This window comes from Musa acuminata, chromosome BXJ3-5, assembly GCF_036884655.1.
Source record: "Musa acuminata AAA Group cultivar baxijiao chromosome BXJ3-5, Cavendish_Baxijiao_AAA, whole genome shotgun sequence".
Classification (NCBI taxonomy): Eukaryota; Viridiplantae; Streptophyta; class Magnoliopsida; order Zingiberales; family Musaceae; genus Musa; species Musa acuminata.
The window spans coordinates 37,176,981-37,199,799 of record NC_088353.1 but is presented as its reverse complement, the minus strand read 5'-3'; the positions used below and the strand labels follow the sequence as shown (position 1 = coordinate 37,199,799).

Sequence of the window (22,819 nt, the reverse complement as noted above, 5' to 3'; positions counted from 1 at the left end):
TCATGTAGGATACTATAGATGTGACTCCATTAGCACTCTAATCCATCATCATTAATATCATCTAATCATATTGTTATTAGATGAGCAATTTTAGATGGACACGAGTGACTTTTCAATCCATCACTCCCCTCTTGCCATTTATCCAATATTATGTGTGATATAAATATTTACCTACAACCACCCTTCGCAATCAAATTAACATAGTTATTTGCCCACCTGCATGTCCATATATCACCATCACGCATGCATTCTCATCGCAGGTGACTTTGTAGCTTTTCCTCCTTGTTTATTGTCAATTGTGCAGCATGTTTTGGTTTATTTTATGGGAGACTGATTTTTATCTAAATTTCGTAATACCGAAAGTTAATTCCGTAGTAACCAAAAAAACCAAATGGTGTGCCCGATTTTACTACTATTTGATTAGATTCAAGAAACTTCAAAAAAAAAAGAAAAGATTGTGATAGAAAATACATATATAGAGTCCATATATTTCATAAAATACACATCGGTTCGATAAGTTTTCAAAAATTATTCGACAAAGTATTTTTCATCCCAAAATATTTCATAAAATATTCTGCCTCCACAATCAAGTATAAAAAAGTATTCTTAACTTAACGAGAGAAGACTTAGAGTTACTAACTTGAGCATAAAAAAGATCGGGTTGGAAAACCTTTTTCTACATTAGTCTTCATACATATGACACATCGGGAGCTCGACATTTTCATTTCAGATGTAATTCGAAAAATCCTATACATACAGGTCTAAATCATGTCGAACTGATCAAGACATCAATAATTTTGTTATCATCAAATTAGAACAAATGGAAAATCAACTAAGCAAGATTGAATCACTAGTAAATAAAATTCAATAAATGAATTCGATGCTAAAACTAACTCAAACAAATATTACATAATCCTAAAATAAAAATCTGACTTCGGTATTTATCGTTTGTTAAATAAATAGGAAGATAATAAACAAATAGTATTTTTTTTAATTGTTTCAGTTGGCAAGTTATGCAAAAGAATTTTTCGGATAGATCTCCTTTTTGACAATTACATATTACTATACTATTTTTATTATTTAATAATTATAAATTCCCCTTGTATTATTATATTATTTTTATATAAAAAATATATAATGCAATGGGAGATTTAATATTATAGAATGGGAAGATTAAAGATGAGCAAAAGTCGTCCCCGTTAGCACAGACGGAACGGTTGGTGCGACGGGTGGACGGATATGCTGATAACCATCGAGCCACTTAAGGCACGATTGGAGTTGCGAACCAGAGGTGTACATTTAGAAGGTCACCCCCGGTACGTCCAGTCGCTGCTTATTGCGTGACCCAAGTGGCTACACGGAGCGCTCTGGTTCATTGAATCCGGACGCAACCTCGGCTATAAAGAGGACGGGACCCCAAAATCCTCCCAAAGCATTGGACACCACTCCGGCAGACAACAGCAGCTCGTACTGTTCGCCCGACGACACCTGCACAGTCGAACTCCACGGCCTTCTCCCCTTTTCGGAGGAGACCCACCCCATGGCGGCGCTGGAGGTGGCGGAGCTGATACGGCAGAACGAGGAGCTGGAGAGGGCGGCGAGGGAGGGGAGGGAGCGGGAGGAGGCGCTGCGGGGCGAGCTGGAGCGCACCCGGGAGCGGCTGCGGGCGGTCGAGGAAGCCGAGGAGCGTCTCTGCGTTGAGCTGGGGGAGCTCGAGGCCGAGGCGGTGGCGCAGGCCCGGGAGGACCTCCTCCGCATCGAGACTCTCTCCCGCCAGCTCTCCGCCGCCCGTGCCCTCCTCGCCTCTGCCGGCCTCCGCCTCGATCTCCCGGCGTCCAATTGATACATCCGTCCCTGCTTGATCTCTCTGTATTCTGTATGATTACGTGAAGCTTTCTATGATTCCGATGCAAATAGCGTAACTGATTGCACCTAAGACTCTATTCTTCCTTCCTTCGGTTATTCTCGAGCTTTATCCGTCTATAAAACAAAGGAGAGAAGTTAGCGCTATTGGCACTCAAGCCCTTTGACACTCGTTAATGGTGAACTTGAGGAATAGCTTATCAGTTGTTTTTTATGCTGGCAATAAAATGTATAAAGTTTGTCTGTTGAATTACTCTCTTTTTTCTATTTTTCTTTGACGATTGTTGGTCATTAAGAGTCTTGTTTTCTATTTTCATAGACTAATATCATAAGGGTGTCGTAGGATTTTAGATAATGTCATTCGAATCAGTAATAATATAAAAATTTATAATTAAGAATTAAATTTAAAAAAAGTAATTATATAAATTTATAATATACTTGGCTCATTAATTATTGAGGATCCAAAAGCTTATTAGATAAATTTCGAAAGAAGTAAATTTATGAGAACTTAAAATAATGTAAAGGTGACATGGATTGACGATGAGTATGACTTGTTAATTTGAAGGATTGTCTAAAAGATACAACTTTGAGAGTCGTATATAGACGGTCGCATGGGTTGCGTGTCCTTTAACTGACGTAACGATGAGGAAAATTACATCTTGTCGGCCATATTGTAAGACAAACGAGTGGACAAGACACCATGATTTATTATTTAGTCAGGGTTACGTGAATTATTGAACCAAACCTGTAGGTTTGTAGATGGGATCATTTGAACATTTAGATGTAAAGCGGTTTTCTTGTGGTTTCTGACTTTTGACATGTTAGGTAGGGCCTTCACCCAATGGTGAGATTTAGCGATATGATGATTTAGTATTACCATTCTATTTTATTATATGAAATGTAAAGTAATTTTAAATTATATATATATATATATGTATATAAAACAACTCAAAATAAAATAATGTAATATTTTAGATTATAATAATATCCAACCTTAACAGTGAAGGAAGAAAGTGCAACATCAATCATACAGTTGGAGAAGAAATAATATCGATGTCTCTATCTCAGCCTTCTCAAAACAGTATCGTTATCTTTTGCACCATGATTTCTTAGTAAAGTGGAGCACATACTCGTATGACCGAATTGGTTCCATCGCCAAGATAACGACGAAACCATGCTCGATGTCAAAAGATGGTGATCATAGGTTTGCTCCATTGTTACAACAACCTTAGGCTCAGATGATGCTATGCTATAAGAAGATATCTGCTATACCTCTTTCTTTCTTAAGAAAGTCCATTAAGGAGAACCTAAAGGTTCCCTTCTCATCCACGAGGATGAAACGACCCCTAGACGAAGTGAACATGAAGAATTATTGTGTTTGCTTTACTATGAATCTTACTCTTTTGGCTTTTATTTCAAGCTCATGAAGCTCGAACGGCATACAATATCCTTTGACTCAGCATCGAAGGGGAGTTAATAGCATCACAACGGGTCCAGTTGATTTGATCCACAGTCAGGTGCAGGAATCATACGAGTACCAGAAACTCCAAAGATCAATTTTATGAGATTCTAATACTGATCCCTTTTCATAAGAACAAGTGGAGCAACATGTTAAATCATGTTGATCGAATAGTGAAGATGAGAATATGGGAGAAAGAATTAGATCCGAACCCTTAGCGTGCATCTCACAATTGAGTGTTGACACAAGGCAACATTGAGTATTGGTGATGAGATGCAGAACTTTTGGATGGATCCAATAAAATCTTATCTAATACACAGAGTCAGTCAGCTATAGCGGCTGAACCCACTTTTTATTATTTTTAGAATTATATATATATTATATATAATATTTGTGTAAACCTTTGTGGGTTTTTTATTGATCACAAAGGTTTTACCATTTACACAAAGTTCACCAATAATTGACTTTTGGAAATGATCACAAACGCTCTACCACTAATTTAAGGTCACCAAAAGTTGACTTTGGGAAAAGAAAACATCTATAACAAATAGGAACAAAAACACATATGGATGATTTTACTTTTTATAACAAATAGGAACAAAAACACAAACTTTAAAAGTTTATATTCTAACATTTGGAGGGATGTATAATATTAAAATTTATAATGATAAATACGTTGTTTCCACACTTTGCACTCATACGTGCTACCCTAAAAAATCAACGTTTCAGCTCAAAAAAATCAATGTACATAAATATATATTCATCATGTATTTGTACTTTTGTCTATATCTTGCTTTTGACTATACTGTATTTAGATATTTTGTTATTTCACTACGGGAATATACATATAATTAAGTTATCTACATTAATCTAATAATCCTTTTTATTTTAATAAACATATATAATTGCAGAACTCATCGAATATAATCTTTTTTCATGACATCCAATACGTTCTCATGATCCCTGGACATGACAACATTTTGTATATAAACATATATATATATATATATAGTCAAACCAAGTCATACTATTTCTTTCTCAGCAAACCATATGTACTCCCTCATTGGCATCAAGGGCGGGAGATGGAGGTGGCAAGGCCATTGACGAGGGCGAGCGCGTTGCTCGACAGCTGCGCCACGTACACGACGTGGCTTCTCACCATGTTCTTGACCTCGCCGTCCATGGCGCCGCCGGCGAACCCGTCGACGCAGGTGTCCTCGTCGGTGAGCGCCGCGCTCACCCACGTCTGGATGCTGTTGATCTGGTACGCCGCATTGCGCCCCGCCACGTGCCCCATGGCCGCCAGCGACTCCCGGAGCTCGTCCACCGAGTCTCCCATGGTCTCCAGGCAGTCCTTCACTGCGGCCGCCACGCGCGGCGCCATGCCCCGGCCGGCGATCGACCTCGACATTGCGGCCGAGGCGGAGCGGGCGCCGGCGAGGCTGACGGAGAGGGCGACGTCAGCGAGCTGCACGGGGCTGGTCCGGATGGTGCTGGCGTAGGACGAGAGGGAGCTGAAGCAGAGGTCCGGGTACATGGTGGCGGCACAAGAGGCTCTTATGAACTCTGTGCTCTTTGAGTCTTGAGGAGCCACTCTTGCTCCATTACAGGCTTTCAAATGGACGCTAAACAGCAGGAGGAGCACACACAGGCAGCTCAAGGAACCAGTTGTGGTGGCAGAGTTTCTGTGGCACTCCATACTTGCCTAGGGAGGAAGAGGTGATGGCGCGTGGACGGGTAGAGACTGCTGCTTTATATAGCTGAAGAGGAGACGACTGGTGCTGTTTATACAGCAGTCTTAACTGAACGAGTCGTTTCGAGAAATTGGCTTGTTCTCAACTTGTTACGGCGATGAATGTGACAGCCAAACGGAGGAGAAAGCCATGAGATGAGACCTCGCGTGCGCGGGCTTCACGCCTGGCCTCGTGCAATCGATTGACCTCGCGCGCGAGACTTGCGCCTGATGCCGGTGGAGCAGGTAGGCGATTCCCAAGCGCCTGGGCCCTGCTCGCGCGGCCTCTCGGTGGACAGCGTGCGCGAGAGCCGCACCCGGATCATGAGCACGTCTCAACTGACTCGTTGTGTAACGCAGTGTGGGTCGGCTTCGTTGACGGCTCGCTGGCTACGTTATCCATTGCCCATCACATATTAATAATTTAGGACGAGGAACCATGATTATTTTTAAAAATAATAATTAGAATAAATATTCTTATTTTATCTGAGTAGAGTAAACTCATAGGATGAAGATGTCATACCTCCATACATCTGATCTCGCATTACTCACCCATAAGATGAAAAAAGAAAACTTAATTCACTGACGTATAATGCACTTATCTCTTTTTATAGGTCCAAATATAAGCATAAGATCTGATGCACACAACTGAGCTCTATTTTCTGTGACAGGATTTCCTCTGTCCCATGTTCATCGCGAGTTCCTTGGAGATAGAGGATCTCTGTCTGCCGTGTGTCGATTGCCTCGTCCACTCTAATGAGTAGAATCAGTTAATATTGCTGGTGTGCGAGAGGCCTAATTAGCAGATGGTAGTTCTCGATACTGTCTTGAGTTTTTGAGCCTGTAATTGCAGAAGCAAGATGAACTCTGACAAAATTTCCCAACCATCAAGCACAATAACTAATAGCCAAATGGTATCAGGCGCCATCTCTGAGCAGTTCATCGTTTTTTAACTTGGAAGATTTAGGCAGCAGCTCTCTCTGGAGACAGATTAAAACAACGATCTGCAGCACAACACTTTGGACCATCAACATGTCAGGCAAAAAGAGTTCATCTGGACTTCCAGCTGAGAATCTACTAAAATGGAGTCAACTTACCGATTAAAGTGCATCCCTATATCTGAGATGTTCTGGTAAAACCTATAGAACAAAATACACTTGATGAGGGGATGAATGTGAGCCAAAATGTTTCCATGGATACGCTATATCTTTTAGCGCAAGTCATGGTAGTGAAGGCGAGTTCCAGGAACACAGAGTATAACAACATTTGTCAAAAGCGATAGTGAAGATTGCCTACTAGTTAGATGGATTATAAAATGCAGAAATAAACTAAACCAAGTAACAGAAAATGCAGAAGCAGAATGAATAGGAAGAAATTGAAAGAGACTTTTAATATTACTGGAGTTGAAATTAGTTCAGGTTCCCCTTTCAGAGAATTAGTCAGAAGATGTGGACCCACAGACGTGAAACACATGAAATAGTGAACACAGAGAAAACAACTTCATAAACATTAATATGAAAATAACACAAACATCTTTAAGGCATGTGTTAGTTCAAGGCTAAGTGCTAATTTATCTAATAAAGTCAAGAACAAATTTATTGGCTCGGCAATGATAACTAGTTCACAATAAATTATTGGAGAAAGCTACAAGATCCAAATAGGGTGTTCATTGATATCTGCCATTTATCGAATAGGTACTTCATGTATCGTGCACAGATATTGATAATTCAGGTATCAAATTCAGTAACACAAATAATCATGCATAACAATCCAGTTATCAAGATGCAGTTGGGAACTAAAATGCCACAAAAGAGGAATCACTAAGTCAAGTATCCAAGCAGTTGCAAAAAATATTAAAAATAAGAATGAAATGAAGAAAGATATATATATATATATATATATATATATATATATATATATATATATATATTTGATATTGTACCCTTTATTTATACAGGAGAAAGGATTTTTCTTAACAGAATAGTGATATTTCCTTATGTAGTTGGAGAAATCTTGGCAGCTATCATGGAAAATTTTAGCTACTATCATGCTCCCGCAAGATAATGCTCCTATCAAGGATGTCAATCTTGGATCGATGTAAAGAAAATAGTTTACGGGCAAGAGGCTTCATGAGTGAGTTTGCTAGTTGATCAGCCATATATATATATATATATATATATATATATATATATATATGTGTGTGTGTGTGTGTGTGTGTAAAACTGGTTATGTGCTCGTACGAAGTGAAAGTCGATGGTTATGTGCTTCATGCGTGAGTTGAATACTGGATTGATGCATAGGGAAGTGACTCCAACATTATCACAATATATTGTAGAAGTAGAGGTAGAGGTGATGTCAAGTTCTTTGAGTAGATTCGTGACCCAATTGAGTTCTGCAGCGGTTGCAATATCACGGTATTCAGCTTTAGTTGTAGATCGTGCAACTCTTTTTTACTTCTTAGAACTCTAACTAATTGGATTAGCTCCAAGAAAGATAATATACCCTAACGTGAATATTCTGTCATCAAAGTTTCCTGCCCAGTCAGTATCAACAAAGGCATGGAGATGAAGGGGTGAGTGTTTGCGAAAAAAGAGACCATGATTGAGGGTCCCGTGAAGATATCACAAGATTCTTTTAACTATAGACCAATGCATAGTAGATGATCGATGCATGAATTATGATAATTTATTGATCGCAAATGAGATATAAAGGCGGGTGAGAGATAAGTACTGTAAAGAGTCAAGTACGTCGGTATTGAGTTGGATCCGTAGTAGGGCTTCCATCATATAGTTTGAGTGACTCGCTAGTAGACAGAGGAGTTGTAACTACTTTGGCATCTTGCATGTTCATCTTTGATAATAGATCTTGAATATACTTTCTTTATGATAGGAAGAGTCCCGAAGACGTGTATGTTGCTTCCACTCCCAAAAAATAGCTCAAGGGTCCTAAATCTTTAAGGGAGAATCGATCTACTAAATGCTTGAGGAATGTCTTGATTTCCATAGGATTGTTTCCCATGACAATAATATCATCCATATATACCAGAAGATATATTATATTACCACTTTGGTGATGGAGAAATAGCGATGTATCAGACTTGGAGTTGATAAAGCCAATTGATGTCAAAAATAAGCTAAGTTCGATGTACCAAGCTCGTGGAGCTTGACGAAGTTCATAAATAGCTTTTTGTAGTTTACAAACATGCCTTGGATATTGAGGGTGGATGAAGCTAGGAGGTTGCTGCATAAAGACATCATCAGTGAGGGTTCCCTATAAAAAGGCATTGTTAACATTGAGTTATCGTAAATGTCAACCTTTTGAGATGCTAAACTCAGAATAAGTCGGATTATTGTGGGTTTAACAATGGGACTAAATATCTCTGTAAAGTAAACATTAAGTCATTGATGAAACCCTTTGGCCACTAGACGTACTTTATATTTGACAATGGATTCATTTGGATTCTACTTAATTCGAAAGACCCACTTACACCTAATGATATTTTGTGTGGGATGAGAGAGGAACCAAGTAGAATTATGGATGAGGGCATCATATTCTTCACACATAGCTTTACGCCAGTATGGAGTTTTTTGGGCTTGAGTAATTATGATAGGTTCAGTGACCTCTAACGAGGTTTTTGTGATAGCATATAGGTCAAGGACTCGCCGTGGTTTAAAGATAACACTTTTAGAGCATGTTGTCATTGGATGTCCAAAAACTATAGGGTGTGTTGTAGGTATAGGCGGTAGAGACACACTGGCATTGGTTGAGGCATGCTGAGGGAAGTCAGTGTTATTAGTCCCAAGAGAGGATAAAGGTAATGATTATGTTTCCGAGAATAAGGGCGAGGAGCTATTGAACCGGGAGAAGAACAGAGTGAAGATCCGGGGGAGAAGAACTGGATGTGTTGTGGGAGACTTGGTTGACAGGACTGACGGTGTACTCCAGTGATATATATTTATGGGAGTAGGTCGCATAGCCTGAGACTTAGGATTTTGAAATAGAAAGATAGTCTCTATAAAAATAACATGTCGAGGTATAAAGACTTTTTGAGATTAGGGTTTGTAGCATCGAAATGTATTATGTGTAAGAGAATAACCAATAAAAACACAAAGTTTAGATTTTGGTGTTATCTTATGTGAGGCATAGGGATGAAGCCATGGATAACATAAACAGCCGAACACTTGAAGTTTCTAAAGGTTAGGGGATTTATGAAATAGTTTTTCAAATAGTGACTCATATTGGAGGACTGAAGTGAGCATACAATTGATGAGGTAAACGACAGCTTGAAATGTTGTAGTCTAAAAAATTGATGGCATGGAAGCATGATGTAAGAGTGTGAGACCAGTTTCAACTATATGATGATGTTTGCGTTCAATAGAGTCAATAAGTTGAGGAGTATATGGGGGTGACTTAAGGTGTTATATACCATAAGCAGAGAGACGGGATGTGAGGACTTGATATTGGTCGCCACCATCAAAATAAACTATTTCAATTATAAACTAAAAGAAGTTCTTACCAATCTTTTAAAGTTGGTAAAGATTATTGAAACGTCAAATTTATGGTGGAGAGGGTATAACCATGTGTACTTGGTGAAATAATCTACGAAAATAATATAAAATCTAAACTTATCAAAAGAAGTGATTGGGGCAGGGGCCCAAACATCAGTATAAATTACTTTAAAAGGTTTAGAGTAAGATATAGATGATATTCCAAAAGAAAGTTTATGACTTTTATTGCTTAAACAAGCATCACAATGAGTGATCATGCTATTAGATGTAAGCGTAGGAAAGAATAATAAGAGTTTTTGTTGGATAGAGAATGAGGGATGACCAGATGACAATGCCACAAATCAGTTGGAGCTACGACATACGAGTAGGCAATGGGCTAGGTGATCTGTGAAACTGATGATTACTCGTAAATATTGTCCTTATTTTGGCCACGGACCAAGGATGCCCCCGTACTCAAATCCTTGACAAGAAATGAGTTAGGAAAGAATTCAATTGAAGTATTGTTTTGTTTGTATAATTAAGAAATAGAAATGAGATTCCATCATATGAAGTAAGCATTGTGAAACCAGTATGAATAATAGGAATGTCGTTACTATCACCGATGATGATGTCTTCATTTTCGCTATAGTTGTTATGGATGGACAAGTTTTGAAGATCAGAAGTAATGTGATTAGATGCACTAGAGTCCATAATCCAATTTTGTTGACCAATATTCATAGTAGTTATAAGATTTACGTGAGACCAATATGATGGTGGAGGAAGTCTGGGTTGAGTTCTACAGACTTTTACAGAATGGCCAACTTTATCATATAGTTGGCAGACAACTCGTTCTTGGCGGGGGGGGGGGGGGGGGGGGGGGGGGGCAAAGGATCCCGCAACTGAAGCTGCCGGAGAGAGTAGAGGGGTTCTGCACAGGTGATGGGAAGTCGACTCCGGTAAGGGAAGTGGACTGTGATGGTGATCCTTGATGAGTCTGACGAGGTAGCGACGGGATGGTCAAGCGGCTGTGGCTGCGACTCAAGGAGAGACGGTGGAAAGTGCTGAACGGCAGCGGAAGAAGTCGCCGAGGAATTGCCGCAGCAGTCGCAGGGAAGAAAGCGACCTCAGCAACGAGATTGATGTTGCCGGAGTTCGTTGCTTCAGATTGATGTTGCCGGAAGTGCGTCGAAGGGATCGTTTGGCTTGCCCAATTGTGAGCGGAGGTTTGTTGACTAGATCGGGCTTCACCAACGATGCTGAGGTGGAATACGATGCTGATGTTGGTTTAGATAAAACTTCTATATTGGTTATAGTGTATTTGCTAGGCTTATAATGCATTTAAATTTCCACCAAAACACTAAAGTTTATTCATAAATATTATAACTGATAAATTGAACTTATTCGCTTATGGACCAATTCATAGGATGTAACAAAACATTTGATAGAGTTTTCAAAAAATCATCTAAAATAAAATAACAAAAAAACATTTACCTGTGTTATGTAAATGGGGTGTTTTATCTTTCATTTTTAATTTTTTTTAGAGAAAATAAGTTAATCACATATACTAATCACAAATCCAACCACTAGTTAGCTAGTTTAGTACAAAAAGAAAAAAAAAGCAGCTAAATAATTGGATTTATATGAGTAAAATTAAGTGGCAAAGATAAGATTCAATGCCTTGGTTTAGCTATCAGACACATTTTTAAAAAATATTAGGATAAAAATTTGAACTCAATTTTAGGATGAGAATTTGAACTCTATAAACTAATCCGATATACCATTGGGTTACAAATTTTTAGAATAAGGATTCAAATCCATAATCTAAAATATAAATTTGGTGGTGTAACTACTTTGCACTCTCACAAAATCAGATAACAAATTAATAATATCATTAGCTTCTCTGTGATCATTTCATTAGATTTGGAGGAAACCATAAGCTAAATATTGGGTAGGGGAAATAGTCTCAGAAATGAGAGTAGCAGCCAAATCCAATTACAAGTGCTTAAGAAACAGTGCATAAATCTAGACACAAAGAATGGTTTTGTCCTCCTCCCAGAACCCAAAACTGAAAACAAATGGGTACAGTCCAGGAACACAGACACACACAACAAAAAGGAGAAAGATAAAAGATCAAATGGATATCAACAACAAACGATTCCCTACTACTACCCACAACAACATGTGAATCAAGCAAGTCTCCCTACACACAGCTGGAATCCTTATGGCAATGTGGCAGCTGCAACCATGAGCACCATCAACACCATTACCCTGTAAACTTGATGTGTAAATGGAGCAGATGAAGTTGCCTTGTGGTGAGGAGTCTGCTCACTGAAACAAGTTCACAACGCATCCAACCATCAGCTTTTTGTAAACCAAAGTTATAAGAAGAGGAAGGAGGAGAAGAAGAAGAAGAAGAAGAAGAAGAAGAATACTTTTGATACTTCTGGAGGAGGCCACAGTAGAGGGCATTGTCAGGAACAGGCAGCTCCGTTTTGTTGGTGTCTTCTGGGTTGACCACTCTAATGTAGGTTTCCTGTCCGAGGTACCATGTATCAAGATTTTGTGCACGCACGTTCCAGATTCCAACATTGTCCAGAGAAACTAAGATTGCAGTCCATGCTCCGGGGAAAACCTGTGCATCATGTCCATTCATTTAACAGCAAACCATGTCAAAATAAGTTCTTAGTCTACAACTTTTCATGTCTTTTTTGTGAGATTGATTCATGTTAGTTATGTTAAGTTAGGGTTGGTAGATGTATTTTTTTTTAATTGAAACCTAATTACTTAGAAAATCGAATTATTAGAAGGACAAAGAATCAAGAATGGATTTTTTTAAAAAATATTGTTTGATTATTTTATAAATATCTCATGGACCTTAAGTTTCTAATGAGAAAAAAATGTTAAAAATATTTCGAGTAATCCTAGAATTATTTTTTATTAGATACAAAGAGGTTTCGGACTTAGATCTTAGTTGATTTAAATGGGATTTTTGGATGTTGTTTTATGCTAAATTCTCTTAATTATTCTTTTGGTGTCTAGATTTTCTTCCGCCGCATAGTATTTAGTACAAGAAGTTCTTTCATTTCCTGCTTATTATGCTTACTGCACTAATCAATTCAATCTATTTCTATTAATTCGAGTAGCATGATTTTTACCAATTTTTCAGTATGTTAATTGAAGATGGTGTATAATCACTGGGCAGAAAAGAAGGTTATGTTAGATTTTCCAGAGTTATTTTTCTAGTTCTCAATTTAGAGTAAAAATCTATGAATGATTGCGAAGCTAATATGATGATGACCAAGAAGAATTAACAACTATTATCAAACAAGAAACTAAATTACCTTCAAAGTGGCTAAAGATATGCAAAGCAAATAGAACAGAAGTAGAGCTTCCCAAAGAGATCCCAGCCATCTTTCTTTTTCTTCATATATATATACATATATATATACATATAAATACATCATATCATGAAAGATACACACACACACACACACACATATATATATATATATATATATATATATATATATATATATATATATATATATATATAATGGTTCGATAACATCATGAAAGATACTGTGCAATTACGTGGATGAGGTGAAGTTGCATGACAAAACCTGAGTGGAGCAGCGGGCAACACCATCGCCTTTATTATATGTTCCTCTGCTTTCCTCTGTCCACTCCCCATAGTCCATCCTGCCACAGAGCACCCTCGTTACCAAAGGAAGAGAGACGCAATACTTGAATGTGTAACCAAAACAATTTTGCTTACCCAACAACAAAAAATGCATATCCATCCACATGATATGTCTGAACTTTAGTGTCATTGTTCTGAAATATGATCTCCATGAATCCTCTGTATGTGCCATTGATCAAGGATCTTCCAACCTTTGGTGCTCCCTTGAGAGGCCTAGTGGGGAAATCAAGCGTGTAAACTCCCTTGAGTTTGTACTCATCAGCGAGCCTCAGTGGCGTTGCAGGAGGAGTGTACGAGATTCCATTAAGTGTAGCTCGGTGTGTTCCCCTGATGACAACTGGTGGCTTGTTTCTCAACACAAACACCTGAGACACATTGATCGAGCCGTATCTGAAGGAACCTTGAGGATTGGGACGCGCAGCACCGGCACTCAGATTCCACCTGGCATGTGTTCGACGAAATTCTTAGCTCGTACGGCATATTGTAAGACAACTTCGCAGTTCAGACTTTAGGCGTGCAGACAAACCTGATGGATCTTGCTTGATTCATTGAGAAGGTCTTGTCGTAGACATCATTAGGTGGATCTGGAAGAGGGCCAGAAGCTTTGCCTTTGGAGTTGGAGTAGTGAAGAATGGCAACACCGGTGACTCTGGCCCAGCGAGACTCGTTGACGAACCGAGCGCTCGCCACCATGTAGTAGTCGCTGCTTGCGTTCTGATCCATGGTGACCAAGAACGAGTAGGACTGCCCTACATGTATGTCCAAGTTGGTGTAGTTTTGTTGGACAGTGTATGAGCCTTCTGTCTCTACCAGCAGCATGTTGTGGTTCTGAATCCGGAAATTTAAGCTGGTAGAGATGCCCACATTGTGTACTCGAAACCGATATGTTTTCCCTGCTCCAGAACAATGGTATGATCATGATTATGATCATTCTTTGACGCTAACCAGAGAAGAAATCTATTACCTGGATGAACATGTACTGTCTCATAGTCAATGCCGTCAGGTACAAGTGTCTTGTTGTATCTATACGGGCCCTTCCCATTCATCAACACGCCATCAGGCATCCCGAGTTGCTTTCCGTTATCAAGGGCCTTCCTTAGATCCTACACAAAATAACAAAGCGGTGTTTCTCATAGGAGATGCTAATGCGAGGGTTATGCTGCATTTGATTCATTGAATGTACCTTGTAGTCCTTGTTGTACCAGTCTCCGATGAAAAGGGTGATGTCTCCATCGGGCTTATCGAAGGGCACTGCGATCACGTCGCGGTTATTGACTGTGAATCCTCCATAGCCGCCGGCGGCGCGTTGGAAGTTGATCGAGGGGAAGTAGAAGAAGCTGCCGATCTGATCCTTCACCTGGAACTGATACGTCCAGTTCCAACCGGAGGGGATGGGGCAGTTTGTGCCTTGCACACCATCTTGCCATGAGTTCTTGCGATGCTGGATGCCATTCCTTCAACCAAACAGCAAGAATAAGCGAACCTAACCTGAAACATGAGTCCCCAAAGTATCAGGATCGAAAACCAAGAAAGGGCTGTACCATGTCAACAGAAGAGGCTCGTCCAAATCGTTGAGAACATTCACCACCACATTCCAATTCGTGGTCACGTTGACAATGGGACCAGGAAACTGGCCATTGATCGCGATTACCTGACACCAACCGGCACAGGGAGAGGCAGACAAGTCAACAGAACTGAAGGAAATCCTAACCAAGAAATAAGCAATTTTTTCATGTGTAATGTGGACAGAGAAGGAAGTCTTGATTCCTGAAATGCTTAGTAGAAAATGGTATTTGTTGGATCACGAGTACTGTCGTCTACCTACCTTTCTTGTTTCGTCAAACAGTAGACTGTGGTCGTGTTGGATCTAAGATTCTTGACAGGGAACGCTCGAAGAGAGAAGCAAAAGAGCAGATATAAGCGGCAAGAAGAGAGAAGAGAAGACCTGCTGCTTGACGCCCAGAGGGGCGGCGGTGATGAAGGACACGTCCCAATCGAAGTAGGCGTAAGGATCTCCGGCGAAGCAGGGAGCCGCCAGTGCCGCCGCCAGTAACGCCAATGCCAGTGCCATAACTGACCGACGCTCCACCATCTTCCAGTCTCGTGAAGAGCTCAGGGAAAACAGAAAGGTGCTGAAAGAGCTAGGAAAAGAAGCCTTCAGCTGTCTCTTTTTCTACATTAGCAGAAGAGATGGCAGAAAGAGTGGGAGTGAGGAAGGAGGAAGAAGATTAAAGCAGGTTAAAAGGTAAAAACCAAGGACCTGAAGAAGAAGAAGAAGAAGAAGAAGAAGAAAGAAGGAAGAGTAGAGTCACAGTGGCAGCCGTGCGCCCACCACTGCCTTTGCTCGTCGCCTTTCTCCTGCGATCAAGTTGGCCAACACCGCAGAGCGAGCACAACAGTGATTAGGCCAAGGCAACGGCGTCGAGTTGATGACGTGGCGTTATGTGGTTGGAGAGTTGGAACGGATGGTGTTGTAACTCATGTATTCGAGCCGCCAGATCCAGCACGCTGGGGACCGGTCGAATAGATTAGCCTCGTCGGAGGACGACGACGCCAGCGAATCGCCAGTCGAAGACAGGAATCGGTGGGGGGCATAGTTGGATCGGCTGCGCCGCTCATCCACGCAACCAAGAAAGAACGTTAACGTTTCGTGCTTTAATTGGTGGATACGGTGTTTTATGCCTTTGTGGAGAGAGCAGAGCTGCGTGTTCCCAGGGAGCCACGTGCTGCTGCGAAGAGAGTCCGGCCCACCAAGTCCGTATCTAAGGGTGGTAAACAGGACGCGGTATGTTCACTGGCGGTGCGCGGACGAGCGGCGCGACGGAAATGATCGACATGCCTTTGCCGTCCATTGTCGATCGAACGGTTAACGTTTCGGAGTCTGAATCACATGTTTAACCGGCGGCTTCACCGTGTGGAGGACAACATTATGGCGTTAATGTATGTGCATGGATAAAGAAGAGACAGAGGAATGATGAAGTATGTGCCAGCATCATGTTTGAGCGATGATGTCGCTATATTTTCCTTGAGCATTAAAGGGAGACTTGTTATGATGGCTCGTGGCTAACTCTGCAGGGATGAAGCCACGAGTTGTTGGTAAAAAAGTGAGACAGATTCAACTCAAATCCAAGGTGAGAAAAAAACAAAAATGATGCACTTTCAATTTTAAGAAAATAGATCTTGAAAATAATTCTTTTTTGTTTATCTTCACCGTAATCTAGATCACCAAAATCTTATATATATCCGTGTGTGTACTTTGATTGTTGATTATAAGATCACAAGGATAAATATGGTTTCAGTATGTAAAAAAAAGTTTATAATTTCTTTCAGAAATCAATATGGCAGAATACAAAATACAAAAAAAAAACTGATGAGATTACATCCATCTCGAATTGCTAAATATTAATTCATAGGCCAATGTATGGCATACGTACATCTTATTATGCCCAATGAATTAATTTAACTTACTTCAAAAAATATATATAAAGTAAGAATGAAATAAAATTATAGCCCCGCAGTTACGTAGCACCCTCTTCCGCAACAGCAAATTATACACACACACACACCATGCGTTCCCAACCTTCTCCACCGAGCCCATCAATTAATGGAACTGTAGACGATGGAGTTCGATGCAACTTCAGTTGTTTGAAGTGCGAATAGATGAGGCCGAATCACGCTCATAGAATGGCCTGATGAATGCCGAGTTCATCTGCCAGATCTTAACCGACGTGGCGGTGACATCGACACCGGTGGCATTGTTTAAGAGGAAGAGCCGCGCCCTGCTGAATATTGCCTTGGTTGGGTACACTCGCGATGTGATGCATGTTCTTCCTCCTTGAGCAAAGCTCTCCACGATGGAGTGATCCACCTGAAACGATCATATCACCACCATCCCAACTCATGATCATGATAAGCTTTTCAAAATGTTACAGTATTTAAACTTACGATTATCCGCAGTGATAAGATTTCACCATCCAGCACTGGAACTAAGCTTCCAGACACCCTCTTCACAAGGTCGTTTGCCTCCGACGACCTGCGTTATGGGTTTCGCAGACTTAGTGGTTGTGCAGTTCATGAATCAAAGCTAAGATACGAGAAGAGAAAGATGCGTGCATGCCTGAGCTCGTCATGGCAGAAGTGAGTGCTAAGGCTGCCGTCAGTTGCTCTTGCGACGTAGAAATACACAGCAGTCTGCTCCGACAGGTCCTCGTCGGCCAACACAAGCAAGCCGAACGGCCCGATCACCCCTCGTTGCGCGGCGCCTCTGCTGGTGCTGCAATTGTACCCAACGTCGGCGCCGATCGCACCGGCTAACGCCGCCTTGTCCACCGAGAACTCGGCCACGATGTCCAACTGCATCATTTATTAGGTCACAAACAGCACCAGTAAACAACTCCGTGGATCGACCAAGTTTAAGCTGCGTACTTGCGTGGCTTTGCCGATGTCCAGTGGAACGACTGATCCGGCGGTGATGCTGATGTTGCTGAACTCTTGGCTGCTTAACCTCAGGCTCTCCACCTCCTCCACTGGCCATTGGAGAAGGTTGCTTCCTGTTTTCTGGTCAAAGAGCACGGTCCTCGGAACGGTCTACAGAATTAACATCAAACACATGTTGAGCAAAGCACCTTATGAGGATTGATATGTGGAGCTACAGTGGAGCCCATACTGCGACTGTTGTTCTCAGCCCAATCCAAGCTTCATTATCACAAAGAAAAAGCAGGTGTTCGCTTTTCTACTGTTGTTTTTTGTAGATGACATGCGACACATGCAAAAGGCTACTGCGTAAGAAGAAGACATGAAAAGTTGGAACAAGAAAAGCATGAGTAGTGATGGGGTCAAATCTAGCATCCACCAGCACGTCATGAACTTGGACTAAGACCGTTAGGTCTCCTTGTGGTCGATGTTCACGGCGTCACTTCATTATCATCATATTTTTCATGTGACTTTGTAGGTGGCAGTTGACGGTTTGTTGCTGTCCGTCAATCTAATCATTATTTAAATTGATAAATATATCTTGATTTCTAAAATAATGATTCTTGAAATAAAATTATTTTGTAATAAATATTTAATATATACAGGTTTTTAGAGATAAAAATATAAAAAAAATTAATGCTCCTAGAACTACACCCTAATATTGATAGTGAAACAAAGAGCAAAAATAAACAAAGAGGAAATAGAAAGATATATGAGGTTGGATCAAAGTTAATTCAATAAAATTATAATTTAATTTATGATTTTTTATTTTAAAATTTATTACATCGAATAACATATGGATTAAAATTTGAGACATATGTAATAATACATTAATCAATTTTGATGTCTTTATGAAAATTTTGATTCTTAATATAAAAAAAAATCCCTAGGTTAATCTAATTAGATAATCTGTTGTCCTCACTCTTCGTTGATTCACTGGATTGTTGCTATCATCTCCAAATCTATCATATCTGTGTTTTTAATGGGGTAGAGCCCACTTTTCTATCATCATCTTCTTATTTCCCCACTTGTCTTCATTCAGAACAGGGATTGGGGCCAGTGAAGTAAACTTATGATCCACCAATAAGCACTCCTAGTTAAAACCCCATTTCCATACCCTCAACTTCTCTCTCTCCAAATCCAGACCTGTGGACACCACTGGCGAGGTGGCAGAACATTATCAACTGAGATGGATCTTTCATTTCGCCTGAACTTCGGGACACTGCATTCTCCTTCTATGTCTGCTCTACTGTTACTATTATTTCTCTCTCTCTCTCTCTCTCTCCCCTATGAAAGGACCATCTCATCTGCAATGCTGATTGATGTCATTGTCCTCTAACAATGCGGGCTAAATAAAAAACCACAACATTTTACTGTGTGCCTATATCTTTCAGATGCCTTCTTCTCCTTCCTTATTGTTCCAGGTGACGCAGAGGACCATTACTGTGTTTCATGCTTCAAACAGCATCGCTGTACCATCCTTCCATCCACTATCAGTTGAGATGCTAGATAAGAGAGCGTGAAGGTCGTGCGATGAGGAAAACTGGACAATCCAGTTTTCATCAGGAAAAGACGATACTTGCAAACAAGTGCCGTATGTGCATTCCATTGTTGCATTTAAGATATGTAGAGTTAGGTGATGCGTGTGAGATTATTCAACGTTTTGTAGGAAGGAAGCTATTGACTAAGCATCCAGTGTGGCACAGAGTGTCACATTCAGATCGATGGAACAGGACCTTCAATGCTCTATCTCTATCTGTGTGTTCTAGGATTAAATGAAGAAGGAGAAGTAAATTCTTTGGGGGTTGGGGAAGGGGAAGGAGAAGAGAGTACTGTTTGATTACCTGAAGGGAAGCCCAGCCTTTCCGGAGATCGGTGCGCTCGCTGTCCGTCTCGCCGATCCAACCCCACAGGACCCGCCGTTCCTTCACCGGGTCGTAGAACGTCTTGGAGGCGTAGTACTTGCCGTAATCGTAACGCAGTCCGATCCCCACGTCCTTCTCTGGGTCGTCCGGCACCCACGAGTTGCTTGCCGCCACGTATGTGCCGATGGCGTAGTAGTCGTGCCTGTTGTCATCCATGCTCGCCTTCAGCACGTGCTTCACCCCCGGTCCCGATGCCACCGTCGTATCCAGCCCCACCGCCGACTCGGTCGACACCGGGTAAAAGTCCACGCACTCCCACATCCCCGTTCCGGTCACCGAGTGGAGCACGCCCGGGAGGAGCTCGTAGCTCACGAAATCCGTCGTCCGGTACACCAGCACGATCCCGGCGTGGTGCTGCGAGTCGTTCTTCGACCCGATGGCGACACGCCAGGCTGAGTCGGCGGGGACATACCAGGCCGTGGTGGGATCTCGGAAGTCCTTGAGGCCGATCCCCGACGGGGGCACGATCACCGGGTTGCACTCGGACTTGACCCAGTGGACCAGCAGCGGGTCGTCCGGATCGGCCGGGAAGGCGAGGTTCTGCACCTGCACCGACTCCATGGTCGCCCCGGTGTAGATCATGACGAGGCGGCCGTCGGGGAGGGTGGTGGCGGAGCCGGTCCAGACGCCGTTCGCGTCGTACCAGCGGTCGGGGACCATGGCAAGGGGGAGGTAGAGCCAGTGCACGAGGTCGCGCGACACGGCGTGGCCCCACGTGATGTTGCCCCACACCGCCGAGTCGGGGTTGTATTGGTAGAACAGATGGTACCATCCCTTGTAGTACGTCGGACCTGACATCACGAATCAACCATTTGGCTTCCGGCCAACACTACTCCCGAAGGATTACAATCAAACAGGTTATTATTAGCTCTCTCTGCTCTCTTACCGTCAGGATCTGATGACGAGTCACGACGAGTTGCCCACAAGAACCAATCACAACAGCAAGAGAAAACACATACGTCAGGAAAAATCTTTATGATCTGAAGAAGAAAACTATTTTGCTGTCAGGTTCATATGCGAGGACATGGCTGACCATTCATCCAATTCTTTTGAGGTTGGAAGTGGAAGGCGGTGCGCTGCCAAAGGAGCATGGAGTTGCTCCAAGGGTAGGACGGAGACGAGCGGAGCATCGCCGCCGAGGATTTCTCCGACACGCCCTCCGCCAGGCCCCTGGAGTCTCCCCGCTTCGTCCCCGAGTCTCGGTTCCCATCCAAACCGGTCCTTGACGCGCTGTTCGATCCATAAGACACGAGCGCGACGACGCACAGGATCAACACGGCCGAGCCGGCCGCAAACGAGAGCAGCTGCAAGCACTTCTTCCTCTTCGGCGAAGGAGTCGTGGCGGAATGGTCAGGGTGGAGAAGAGGGGGGTATGAGCACGGGATGGAGGAGGAGGAGGAGGAGGAGAAAGACCACGACTTAAGATTCTTCACACCCATGGCATGGAAGGTGGAGGGAGGGGAAGCAGGAGGAAACGAAGGAACAGATGAATAAAGATGGGTGTAGAACGAAGAGAAGAGCTTGTGTGCACGTATTCATACTGAGAAGCCATGATAGAACCGCATTCCAAAAAATAATGCAAGGCAAGCAGAGATGGAAGGTTGGGTCGAAAGAGTTGGTTTGCAGGGAAACAAATCGAGGTAGGGAGTACGGGCTGTCTGCGTCTTCAACTCTCTACTCTCGTCAACCATTTGTGTGGTGGATGTTCTTCCAAGCGGTGATCGCATCCCACGTTTCAAGTCACGGATGATGCAAACATGGGGATTAGTTTAAGCAAAGCCAACAATAGAAGTAATCTGGTCTGCACCCTCATTTACTTCTCACCTGAATCACTTCTCCAAACCATTAATTCCACCTTCTCCAATTTTGAACTTGTGATTCTTTGCATATAGGTCAACGTGTTGTTGTTTGTGCCGTAACACAAAGTTCCGCAGGTGTTGTGTACATAACTGACAACATTTAGAAGTCAAACCAATAGAAGAGTTGCTTCCAAGAAACTCACAAGTAATCATGTTTTGTACATCAAGTTCCAACATTAGGTTATGATATTTGGCTTTGTAATTACATTATCTTGGTCGAGAATTCAATAATAATAACTATAATTTTATGGAAAGAAGTCACGTGAGATCATCAAACCTCATTAAATTTTCTTGTTTGTAGTATGTGTTGTTAACTAAGTTATCTCCAACATGAAATCTTTCCTTACAACAATCTTCAGAAGTACTATAAATACTTCAAACGTAGCATCCTATTTTGAAATCTATAGAACAAATTTACAATACGATTAAATGCCTTTTCGATTCTAATTTATTTGATGTTACTTCAAGATTATCGAAATTGACTCGTATCATGAATAATTTTACGTCAATATTCTATTCTCATCCACATGTTTAGGACATTCTCCGATGCATTCGATGGAAGTTAAAATCAAATCTATCTTAATAATATGAGAGAATCCTTGTTCTTCAACATGATTAGTGTCGGCATCAATGTCATGGTTGTCTCAAGAGTTCTTGACGCGCCGGTGATCACATGATGCAAGTCAACATTAGTAACACCATGTGCTAACATAAACCCCAACACGATTCAATTATTGGCAATAATGCACCAACCAGGAAATGGACTCCGTACTAGAATACAGGGAATAGGTTCTCTCCCATAACTTTCGGCCACAGAGATCTGAGAGACTCCATGAAGAAGAGGAATGACATGACACTGAAGAACTTTGCAGCAAAGTTTCCTTCCTATGTTGTGTTGACAGCGAGAGAGAGGGTCCACGTTGTAACGTGGAGGCATGTCTTCCATGTATGCATTCAGTACAGAAAAGAGGAGAGAGGAGGAATGGGCAAGCAAGACAGGGGATTACTTGCTGCCCTTGCTGCCTTATCTCGGTGAAAGGAACCATCAGGCATTCCCTTCTCGTTGGCCACCAACAAGCCCATCTGACAGTCGTATCTCAACATGGAAAGTTAGCCCAGCGTCTATCATCCGCTGTGAGTGACAATTCATGCGAAAAGTATAAAACAGTAAAAGGGTTTCTGTATATATCTTTCCTCGTAATGCTCAGAAAACAATTTTACTTTCCCTCGCAGAATTAATATAATATATTTTCTTCAACTAGTATTCGTTGAGAAACTCATTCTTTTATCATCATAATTAGATTTTAAAAAGTATCAATGT

The 22,819-nt window shown here is 41.6% G+C and overlaps 4 protein-coding genes across 4 annotated transcripts; 1 reads left to right on the top strand and 3 right to left on the bottom strand.

Annotated features, from left to right (window-relative positions):
* Positions 1–1,423: 1,423 nt before the first annotated feature.
* On the top strand, positions 1,424–2,113 carry LOC135639071 (protein RESPONSE TO LOW SULFUR 2-like). Its single transcript, XM_065152814.1, has one exon. It carries the CDS (start codon positions 1,541–1,543, stop codon positions 1,841–1,843), a length of 303 nt encoding a protein of 100 aa, XP_065008886.1. The 5' UTR covers positions 1,424–1,540; the 3' UTR covers positions 1,844–2,113.
* A 2,139-nt stretch (positions 2,114–4,252) lies between these two features.
* Positions 4,253–5,065, bottom strand: LOC135637888 (pectinesterase inhibitor 7-like). Its single transcript, XM_065150754.1, has one exon. The coding sequence runs from the start codon at positions 5,019–5,021 to the stop codon at positions 4,392–4,394; it is 630 nt and encodes a 209-aa protein (XP_065006826.1). The 5' UTR covers positions 5,022–5,065; the 3' UTR covers positions 4,253–4,391.
* A 6,434-nt stretch (positions 5,066–11,499) lies between these two features.
* Positions 11,500–15,566, bottom strand: LOC103985723 (monocopper oxidase-like protein SKU5). Its single transcript, XM_009403521.3, has 9 exons — positions 15,187–15,566; positions 14,783–14,892; positions 14,425–14,695; positions 14,206–14,344; positions 13,768–14,134; positions 13,317–13,682; positions 13,162–13,240; positions 11,974–12,173; positions 11,500–11,869 (listed from the first exon to the last, which is right to left on the bottom strand). The coding sequence occupies exons 1-9, from the start codon at positions 15,331–15,333 to the stop codon at positions 11,761–11,763; spliced, it is 1,788 nt and encodes a 595-aa protein (XP_009401796.2). The 5' UTR covers positions 15,334–15,566; the 3' UTR covers positions 11,500–11,760.
* A 978-nt stretch (positions 15,567–16,544) lies between these two features.
* LOC103985724 (beta-fructofuranosidase 1) lies at positions 16,545–21,402 on the bottom strand. Its single transcript, XM_009403522.3, has 7 exons — positions 20,673–21,402; positions 20,526–20,534; positions 19,559–20,430; positions 17,667–17,828; positions 17,359–17,594; positions 17,187–17,274; positions 16,545–17,109 (listed from the first exon to the last, which is right to left on the bottom strand). Exons 1-7 carry the CDS (start codon positions 21,076–21,078, stop codon positions 16,879–16,881), a joined length of 2,004 nt encoding a protein of 667 aa, XP_009401797.2. The 5' UTR covers positions 21,079–21,402; the 3' UTR covers positions 16,545–16,878.
* Positions 21,403–22,819: the final 1,417 nt, after the last annotated feature.